Source organism: Oncorhynchus tshawytscha, unplaced genomic scaffold, assembly GCF_018296145.1.
Source record: "Oncorhynchus tshawytscha isolate Ot180627B unplaced genomic scaffold, Otsh_v2.0 Un_contig_3383_pilon_pilon, whole genome shotgun sequence".
Lineage (NCBI taxonomy): Eukaryota > Metazoa > Chordata > Actinopteri > Salmoniformes > Salmonidae > Oncorhynchus > Oncorhynchus tshawytscha.
Window position 1 is genome coordinate 21,998 of NW_024608320.1, and position 10,503 is coordinate 32,500.

Consider the following 10,503-nt stretch of genomic DNA (forward strand, 5'->3'; position numbering starts at 1 on the left):
AAAGATCTCCAAATACTAGTTGAACTCAGCCAGGTCTGCTGCTCTCACTGGATCCTGCCTCTGAACCAGCCCTGCAGGAGACACTGACCTGCTATTGGAGCACACAACCTATGCCAGCCACACTGACAGAGAGACCAGCCAATGGGAGGGCAGAGCCAAAGCTTTGACTAATCCCACTGGTTGGCTAGGGACAAGGGGGTGGGGGTCAGATGTTCATGGAAGGTGTCTAGCTACTGTGGGAGAGGAGAGGAGAAGAAAGGAGGGGAGAGGAGAAGAAAGGAGGGGAGAGGAGAAGAAAGGAGAGGAGAGGAGAAGAAAGGAGGGGAGAGGAGAAGAAAGGAGAGGAGAGGAGAAGAAAGGAGAGGAGAGGAGAAGAAAGGAGGGGAGAGGAGAAGAAAGGAGGGGAGAGGAGAGGAGCTTCTACACCTGCATTAGTTGCTGTTTGGGTTTTCAGGCTGGGTTTCTGTACCGCACTTTGACGTCAGCTGATGTAAGAAGGGCTTAATAAATAAATTTGATTGATTGATTGAGAGAAGGAGGGAGGGGAGGAGAGGGATAAGAGGAGAGGAGGGGAGAGAAGAAGGAGGGGAGGGGAGAAGGAGAGGACAGGAGAGGAGGGGAGGGGACGGGAGAGAAGAAGGAGGGGAGGGGAGAAGGAGAGGACAGGAGAGGGGGAGGGGAGAAGGAGAGGACAGGAGAGAAGGAGGGGAGGGGACGGGGAGAGAAGAAGGAGGGGAGGGGAGAGGAAGGGAAAGGAGAAGGAGGGGAGAGAAGGAGAGGACGGGAGAGAAGAAGGAGGGGAGGGGAGAGGATGGGAGAGAAGAAGGAGGGGAGAGGATGGGAAAGGAGAAGTGGAGGAGAGGACGGGAGAGGAGAAGGAGGGGAGAGGAGAAGGAGGGGAGAGGAGAAGGAGGGGGAGGAGAAGGAGAGGAAAAGGAGGGGAGAAGGAGAGGAAAAGGAGGGGAGAGGAGAAGGAGGGGATAGGAGAAGGAGGGGAGAGGATGGGAGAAGGAGGGGAGAGGAGAAGGAGGGGGAGAGGAGAAGGAGGGGAGAGGAGAAGTGGAGGAGAGGACAGGAGAGGAGAAGGAGAGGACGGGAGAGGAGAAGGAGGGGAGAGGAGAAGGAGAGGAGAGGAGAAGGAGAGGAGAGAAGAAGGAGAGGAGAGGAGAAGGAGGGGAGAGGAGAAGGAGGGGAGAGGAGAAGGAGGGGAGAGGAGAAGTGGAGGAGAGGACAGGAGAGGAGAAGGAGAGGACGGGAGAGGAGAAGGAGGGGAGAGGAGAAGGAGAGGAGAGAAGAAGGAGAGGAGAGGAGAATGAGGGGAGAGGAGAAGGAGGGGAGAGGAGAAGTGGAGGAGAGGACAGGAGAGGAGAAGGAGAGGACGGGAGAGGAGAAGGAGGGGAGAGGAGAAGGAGGGGAGAAGTGGAGGGGAGAGGAGAGGAGAGAAGGAGGGGAGAGGAGAAGGAGAGGAGAAGTGGAGGGGAGAGGCTGGAAAGGAGAAGTAGAGGAGAGGATGGGAGAGGAGAAGTGGAGGAGAGGAGAAGTGGAGGAGAGGAGAGGAGAAGTGGAGAGGACGAGAGAGAAGAAATGGAGGAGGGGAGAGGAGAAGTGGAGGGGAGAGGATGGGAGAGGAGAAGTGGAGGGGAGGACGGGAGAGGAGAAAGGAGGGGAGAGGATGGGAAAGGAGAAGTGGAGGAGAGGATGGGAGAGGAGAAGGAGGGGAGAGGAGAAGGAGGGGAGAGGAGAAGGAGAGGAAAAGGAGGGGAGAGGAGAAGGAGAGGAGAAGGAGGGGAGAGGAGGGGAGAGGAGAAGGAGGGGAGAGGAGAAGGAGGGGAGAGGAGAAGTGGAGGAGAGGACAGGAGAGGAGAAGGAGAGGACGGGAGAGGAGAAGGAGGGGAGAAGGAGAAGGAGAGGAGAGAAGAAGGAGAAGGAGGGGAGAGGAGAAGTGGAGGAGAGGAGAAGTGGAGGAGAGGAGAAGTGGAGGAGAGGACAGGAGAGGAGAAGGAGAGGACGGGAGAGGAGAAGGAGGGGAGAGGGAGAAGGAGAGGAGAGAAGAAGGAGAGGACAGGAGAAGGAGGGGAGAGGAGAAGGAGGGGAGAGGAGAAGGAGGGGAGAGGAGAAGGAGGGGAGAGGAGAAGTGGAGGAGAGGACAGGAGAGGAGAGGACAGGAGAGGAGAAGGAGAGGACGGGAGAGGAGAAGGAGGGGAGAGGAGAAGGAGGGGAGAGGGGAAGGAGGGGAGAGGAGAAGGAGGGGAGAGGAGAAGGAGGGGAGAGGAGAAGGAGAGGAGAGGAGAAGGAGAGGAGAAGGAGGGGAGAGGAGAAGGAGGGGAGAGGAGAAGGAGGGGAGAGGAGAAGGAGAGGAGAAGTGGAGGGGAGAGGATGGAAAGGAGAAGTAGAGGGGAGGATGGGAGAGGAGAAGTGGAGGAGAGGAGAGGAGAGGAGAAGTGGAGGAGAGGAGAAGTGGAGGAGAGGAGAGGAGAGGAGGAGGAGAGGACGAGAGAGAAGAAATGGAGGAGGGGAGAGGAGAAGTGGAGGGGAGAGGAGAGGATGGGAGAGGAGAAGTGGAGGGGAGGAGAAGGAGAGGAGAAGTGGAGGAGAGGACAGGAGAGGAGAAGTGGAGGGCTGCTGTTCACTTACAGTTGATCTCTGAGCGAGTTCTCTCTGCTCTGGAGTGTTTGTTGGTTGAACGAATGATGTGTCTCACTGCTGAAAGAGGCTGGAGGGAGGGAGAGGGGAGACGGGAGGGGAGAGGGAGGGGGAGAGAGGGGAGGGAGGGAGAGGGGAGGGGGGAGAGAGACGGGGAGGGAGAGGGGGAAGGAGAGACGGGGAGAGGGGAGAGAGGGGAGGGGGAGAGAGAGACGGGGAGGGGGAGAGGGGGAAGGAGAGACGGGGAGTGGGAGGGAGAGACGGGGAGGGGAGGGGGAAGGAGAGACGGGGAAGGGGGAGGGAGAGACGGGGAGGGGAGGGGGAAGGAGAGACGGGGAGGGAGAGGGGGAAGGAGAGACGGGGAGGGAGAGGGGGAAGGAGAGACAGGGAGAGAGAGGGGGAAGGAGAGACGGGGAGGGGGAGAGGGGGAAGGGGGAGAGAGGGAGGGGGAGAGAGAGACGGGGAGGGGGGGGGGAGAGAGAGACGGGGAGGGGAGGGGGAAGGAGAGACGGGGAGGGGAGGGGGATGGGGAAGGAGAGGCGGGAGGGGGAGAGAGGGGAAGGAGAGACGGGGAGGGGAGGGGGAAGGAAAGACGGGGAGGGAGAGGGGGAAGGAGAGACGGGGAGGGAGAGGGGGAAGGAGAGACGGGGAGGGAGAGGGGGAAGGAGAGACGGGGAGGGAGAGGGGGAAGGAGAGACGGGGAGGGAGAGAGGGGGAAGGAGAGACGGGGAGGGGGAGAGAGGGAAGGGGGAGAGAGAGATGGGGGGGGAGGGGGAGAGGGGGAAGGAGAGACGGGGAGGGAGAGGGGGAAGGAGACGGGGAGGGGGAGAGAGAGACGGGGAGGGGGAGAGGGGGAAGGAGAGACGGGGAGGGAGAGGGGGAAGGAGAGATGGGGAGGGAGAGGGGGAAGGAGAGACGGGGAGGGGGAGAGACGGGGAGGGGAGAGACGGGGAGGGGGAGAGAGAGACGGGGAGGGGGAGAGAGAGGGGGAAGGGGGAGAGAGAGACGGGGGAGGGGGAGAGGGGGAAGGAGAGACGGGGAGGGAGAGGGGGAAGGAGAGACGGGGAGGGAGAGGGGGAAGGAGAGACGGGGGGAGGGAGAGGGGAAGGAGGGGAGGAGGAAGGAGAGGAGGGGAGGGGAGGGGGAGAGAGGGAGGGGGAGAGAGGGGGAAGGAGAGGAGGGGGAGGGGAGGGGGGAGAGAGGGGAGGGGGAGAGACAGGAAGGGGAGAGAGAGACGTGGAAGGGGAGAGAGGGAGAGAGGGAGGGGAGAGAGGGGAGACGGAGAGGGAGAGGGGGAAGGAGAGACGGGGAGGGGGAGAGAGGGGGAAGGAGAGGGAGAGGGAGAGACGGGGAGGGGAGAGAGGGGAGACGGAGAGGGAGAGGGGGAAGGAGAGACGGGGAGGGGGAGAGAGGGGGAAGGAGAGACGGGGAGGGGAGAGAGGGAGACGGAGAGGGAGAGGGGGAAGGAGAGACGGGGAGAAAGAGAGGAGACAGAGGAGACAAGGGGGTAGCAGAAGAGAGAGACAGGGTGAGGGAGGGGGAGCGAGAAGAGGAGACAACAATATTAGATAAGCTTCACAATAAAGGAATATAAACACATAACATGACACTACACAAGAGTAAATCATGTCATAACGCTGTTATCACATTATGTGCAGTTGCGAACCGTAGTCTTTTTATGCCGGTTTTGGAGCAGTGGCTTCTTCCTTGCTGAGGCGTTTGGAAATTGCTCCCAAGGATGAACCAGACATGTGGTGGTCTACAATTTTTTTCTGAGGTCTTGGCTCATTTCTTTTGATTTTCCCATGATGTCAAGCAAAGAGGCACTGAGTTTGAAGGTTGGCCTTGAAATACATCCACAGGTACACCTCCAATTGACTCAAATGATGTCAATTAGCCTATCAGAAGCTTCTAAAGCCATGACATCATTTTCTGGAATTTTCCAAGCTGTTTAGAAGGCACAGTCTAGTGTATGTACACTTTTGACCCACTGGAATTGTGATACAGTTTGGAGGGGAGAGTGAAACAATCTGTCTGTAAACAATGGTTGGGAAAATGACTTTCTTCAGAAAGTTGAAGGAAAGGCGCATCACTGATGCATTTTGTTCATGTCTTATATGATAATCTTGGGACACATTTTTGAATTTTCTAATAAAAATGCAATAAATGTAGTTGATGAGGTAATTAGGTAAATAGACTGGGCTGTGGTTAGTTTTAGTCCCAGACAGAAAGACAGGCCTGTGGTTAGTTATTTACCTCCAGGTCATCGTCGTCCACCTCAGAGAAGTGTTGGTGGTTGTCTGGGTTGTTCATCTTGTCCAGCAGCTCCAGAGCTACTCTCCTGGTCAGCCCCGTCTGACCTACAAACAAATGCTGCAACAACCAGACAGACAGAGTGAGAGACACAGACGGACAGATGGAAAAAGAGAGACAGACGGAGGGAGAGAGAGACAGAGACGAGCGACATACTATCACAGACAGACAGAGAGAGGGAGCCAGACAGACGTAGGGAGACAGACAGACGGACAGACAGACAGACACAAGAACACAAGATGGCCACTAACGCTCCTAATATCAAGCTTTAAAAGTAACAACTATTAACTAGGACCTCTGACATATTTCACCACTGAGATGAAGACTGGTTCACCATCATTAAGACCTGGTACATCTCAGAGGATGAATCACGTCAACCTAATGCTCCAGAACATTCTAATTAACAACTCTAGATGAATTAGACTCTCTCTAAGTGCTGGTATACCCTATTCCTAAAGCACTTTCAAAATGGAGATGGCTTTTTAGCCCAGAGCCTGTTTTCATCTGGGTACGGAAACGGCCTTAAGAGTTATACTGAATGGTTTCGTCCCCCAGTTATTTATTTATTTAACTAGGCAAGTCAATTAAGAACAAATTCTTATTTACAATGACGGCCTACCAAAAAGCCTCGAGTGGGGACGAGGGCCTGGGATTAAAATAAATAAATATAATACAATATAAATATAGGACAAAACACACATCACCAGAAGAGAGACAACATAAAGAGAGACCCAAGGTTTTGTTTTCACGAGGACGTGTCAGTTTTACCATTAAGAGCTTCTCAGCTGTCGGTCTCTTCTTCGGGTTCTTGGTCAGCGAGACTTTAACAAAGTTATGGAAGGATGTGGTCCTGCAGGAGGAGGGAGCCTACTCTTACTGACTGTAGTAGTGTAACAGAACTGCCCCAGGTCACATAACAGGGGTACTTGTACTTACCACTTAGTTTTGTGTTTTAGCTTGGGAGGCTGAAAGCTGCTCTTTGACATGAGAAACAGAGCCCTGGAATACAACACATCATTTGAGATTAGATCCCACGTTATAAAACTATATTCTCTTATTTTACCACCGGTGGTGAGAGACTTTCATCTGCACTGTAGTGGGGGGAGTTTCACAAAGCCTTCCTAGCACTACGATCATCTTAAGTCTGTTACGTAGGCATTAGGCAACGACTGACAGTGATCTTAGTGCAGAGAGAGAGAGAGGAGAGAGGAGAGAGGAGAGAGAGTAGAGAGGAGAGAGAGTAGAGAGTAGAGAGAGTAGAGAGAGGAGAGAGTAGAGAGGAGAGGGTAGAGAGTAGAGAGTAGAGAGAGGAGAGAGAGGAGAGAGTAGAGAGTAGAGAGAGGAGAGAGTAGAGAGTAGAGAGGAGAGACGCAAGAGAGTAGAGAGACGCAAGAGAGTAGAGAGACGCAAGAGAGGAGAGAGTAGAGAGAGGAGAGAGTAGAGAGAGGAGAGAGGAGAGAGAGTAGAGAGAGGAGAGAGTAGAGAGAGAGAGAGAGAGAGAGAGAGAGGAGAGAGTAGAGAGAGGAGAGAGAGGAGAGAGGAGAGAGTAGAGAGAGGAGAGAGTAGAGAGTAGAGAGAGGAGAGACGCAAGAGAGTAGAGAGACGCAAGAGAGTAGAGAGACGCAAGAGAGTAGAGAGACACAAGAGAGGAGAGAGTAGAGAGAGGAGAGAGGAGAGAGTAGAGAGTAGAGAGAGGAGAGAGTAGAGAGAGGAGAGAGTAGAGAGTAGAGAGAGGAGAGAGTAGAGAGAGTAGAGAGTAGAGAGAGGAGAGAGTAGAGAGAGGAGAGAGTAGAGAGGAGAGAGTAGAGAGAGTAGAGAGTAGAGAGAGTAGAGAGAGGAGAGAGTAGAGAGTAGAGAGACAAAAGAGAGTAGAGAGACGCAAGAGAGGAGAGAGTAGAGAGAGCATTGATTGGTTGATGAGTGAGGAAGTGTAGAGCAGAAACAGCATTGATTGGTTGATGAGTGAGGAAGTGGAGAGCAGAAACAGCATTGATTGGTTGATGAGTGAGGAAGTGGAGAGCAGAAACAGCATTGATTGGTAGATGAATGAGGGAGTGGAGAGCAGAAACAGCATTGATTGGTAGATGAGTGAGGAAGTGGAGAGCAGAAACAGCATTGATTGGTAGATGAGTGAGGAAGTGGAGAGCAGAAACAGCATTGATTGGTTGATGAGTGAGGAAGTGGAGAGCAGAAACAGCATTGATTGGTTGATGAGTGAGGAAGTGGAGAGCAGAAACAGCATTGATTGGTTGATGAGTAAAGAAGTTTAGGGCAGGAGCTGTACCTCATTGGGTGCAGGTCAAACATAGGAGGCTGCAGCTCGGCCAGTTCTATGGAGGTGATGCCCACGGCCCAGATGTCACACAGCTGGTTGTAACCTCCGTTCTTCTCTACTGCTGCTACCTCCGGGGCCATCCTGCACAGATAACACACATCTCAATCTGCTACCTCCGGGGCCATCCTGCACAGATAACACACATCTCAATCTGCTACCTCTGGGGCCATCCTGCACAGATAACACACATCTCAATCTGCTACCTCCGGGGCCATCCTGCACAGATAACACACATCTCAATCTGCTACCTCCGGGGCCATCCTGCACAGATAACACACATCTCAATCTGCTACCTCCGGGGCCATCCTGCACAGATAACACACATCTCAATCTGCTACCTCCGGGGCCATCCTGCACAGATAACACACATCTCAATCTGCTACCTCCGGGGCCATCCTGCACAGATAACACACATCTCAATCTGCTACCTCCGGGGCCATCCTGCACAGATAACACACATCTCAATCTGCTACCTCCGGGGCCATCCTGCACAGATAACACACATCTCAATCTGCTACCTCCGGGGCCATCCTGCACAGATAACACACATCTCAATCTGCTACCTCCGGGGCCATCCTGCACAGATAACACACATCTCAATCTGCTACCTCCGGGGCCATCCTGCACAGATAACACACATCTCAATCTGCTACCTCCGGGGCCATCCTGCACAGATAACACACATCTCAATCTGCTACCTCCGGGGCCATCCTGCACAGATAACACACATCTCAATCTGCTACCTCCGGGGCCATCCTGCACAGATAACACACATCTCAATCTGCTACCTCTGGGGCCATCCTGCACAGATAACACACATCTCAATCTGCTACCTCCGGGGCCATCCTGCACAGATAACACACATCTCAATCTGCTACCTCTGGGGCCATCCTGCACAGATAACACACATCTCAATCTGCTACCTCTGGGGCCATCCTGCACAGATAACACACATCTCAATCTGCTACCTCTGGGGCCATCCTGCACAGATAACAGACAATATTGCCATCTTGTCTACATATGTAGATGTTTTACATCATCTCCTAGAAATTAGGACTGTAATCATGCAGCATGTACCGTACGACTAACACAAGCATGTATATCAGCTTGACCATTTCACTACTGGTGTGGTATACAGTATGTACAGAGATTCGGGACAGTATTCAGACCCCTTGACTTTTTGTTACTTTAAGAGCCTTATTCTGAAATTGATTAAATACATATCCTCAATCTACACACAATACCCCATTGTGACATCACAATACCCCATTGTGACATCACAATACCCCATAGTGACATCACAATACCCCATAGTGACATCACAATACCCCAAAAACAACAGAGTGAAAAGTTTGTGGGAAAATTTAGCAAATTTGTTAATGTAAAAAACAGAAATAAATTTACATTAGTATTTAGACCCTTTGCTATGCGTTTGAAATTGAGCTCAGGTGCATCCTGTTTCCATTAATCATCCTTGAAATGTATCTACAATTTGATTGGACACGATTTAGAATGGCACACACCTGTCTATATAAGGTCCCACAGTTGACAGTGCATGTCAGAGCAAAAAACCAAGCCATGAGGTCGAAAGAATTGTCCATAGAGCTCCATGACAGGATTGTGTCGAGGCACAGATCTGGGGAAGGGTACCAAAATGTGTCTGCAGCATTGATGGTCCCCAGGAACACAGTGGCCTCCATCATTCTTAAATGGAAGAAGTTTGGAACCACCAAGAATCTTCCTAGAGCCCGGCCAAACTAAGCAATCGGGGGAGAAGGGCCTTGGTCAGGGAATCCATTTATCCGGAGGCTGCATTCATTGTAGCTGGGGATTTTAACAAGGCTAATCTGAAAACAAGACTTCCTAAATTTTATCAGCATATCGATTGCGCAACCAGGGGTGGAAAAACCTTGGATCATTGTTACTCTAACTTCCGCGACGCATATAAGGCCCTGACCTGCCCTCCTTTCGGAAAAGCTGACCACGACTCCATTTTCCTGATCCCTGCCTACAGACAGAAACTAAAACAAGAGGCTCCCACGCTGAGGTCTGTCCAACGCTGGTCCGACCAAGCTGACTCCACACTCCAAGACTGCTTCCATCACGTGGACTGGGAGATGTTTCGTATTGCGTCAGATAACAATATTGACGAATACGCTGATTCGGTGTGCGAGTTCATTAGAACGTGCGTTGAAGATGTCGTTCCCATAGCAACGATTAAAACATTCCCTAACCCGAAACCGTGGATTGATGGCAGCATTCACGTGAAACTGAAAGCGCGAACCACTGCTTTTAATCAGGGCAAGGTGACTGGTAACATGACCGAATACAAACAGTGCAGCTATTCCCTCCGCAAGGCTATCAAACAAGCTAAGCGTCAGTACAGAGACAAAGTAGAATCTCAATTCAACGGCTCAGACACAAGAGGCATGTGGCAGGGTCTACAGTCAATCACAGACTACAAGAAGAAATCGTCATTCAACACCATAGTACCCTCCAAGCTCGTCATCAAGCTCGAGACCCTGGGTCTCGGCCCCCGCCCTGTGCAACTGGGTACTGGACTTCCTGACGGGCCGCCCCCAGGTGGTGAGGGTAGGCAACAACATCTCCACCCCGCTGATCCTCAACACTGGGGCCCCACAAGGGTGCGTTCTGAGCCCTCTCCTGTACTCCCTGTTCACCCACGACTGCGTGGCCATGCACGCTCCAACTCAATCATCAAGTTTGCGGACGACACAACAGTGGTAGGCTTGATTACCAACAACGACGAAAACAGCTTCTATCTCAAGGCCATCAGACTGTTAAACAGCCACCACTAACATTGAGTGGCTGCTGCCAACACACTGACACTGACACTGACTCAACTCCAGCCACTTTAATAATGGGAATTGATGGGAAATGATGTAAATATATCACTAGCCACTTTAAACAATGCTACCTTATTTAATGTTACTTACTCTACATTATTCATCTCATATGCATACGTACATACTGTACTCTATATCATCGACTGCATCCTTATGTAATACATGTATCACTAGCCACTTTAACTATGCCACTTGGTTTACATACTCATCTCATATGTATATACTGTACTCAATACCATCTACTGTATCTTGCCTATGCTGCTCTGTACCATAAAAGGCACATGACAGCCCGCCTGGAGTTTTTCCAAAAGGCACCTGAAGGACTCTCAGACCACGAGAAACAAG

At 52.2% G+C, this 10,503-nt stretch overlaps 1 protein-coding gene across 1 annotated transcript in view; it reads right to left on the bottom strand.

The window, feature by feature from the left end:
- LOC112240963 (mitogen-activated protein kinase kinase kinase kinase 5-like) overlaps positions 1–10,503 on the bottom strand; it is a 38,518-nt gene that overhangs the window by 15,396 nt on the left and 12,619 nt on the right. The window contains exons 6-10 of the mRNA XM_042313037.1: positions 7,241–7,372; positions 5,893–5,955; positions 5,725–5,806; positions 4,900–5,016; positions 2,635–2,713 (exon numbers count right to left, since the gene is read on the bottom strand). Coding sequence (XP_042168971.1) covers positions 2,635–2,713; positions 4,900–5,016; positions 5,725–5,806; positions 5,893–5,955; positions 7,241–7,372 — 473 coding nt within the window. The remainder of the gene's footprint in view (positions 1–2,634; positions 2,714–4,899; positions 5,017–5,724; positions 5,807–5,892; positions 5,956–7,240; positions 7,373–10,503) is intronic.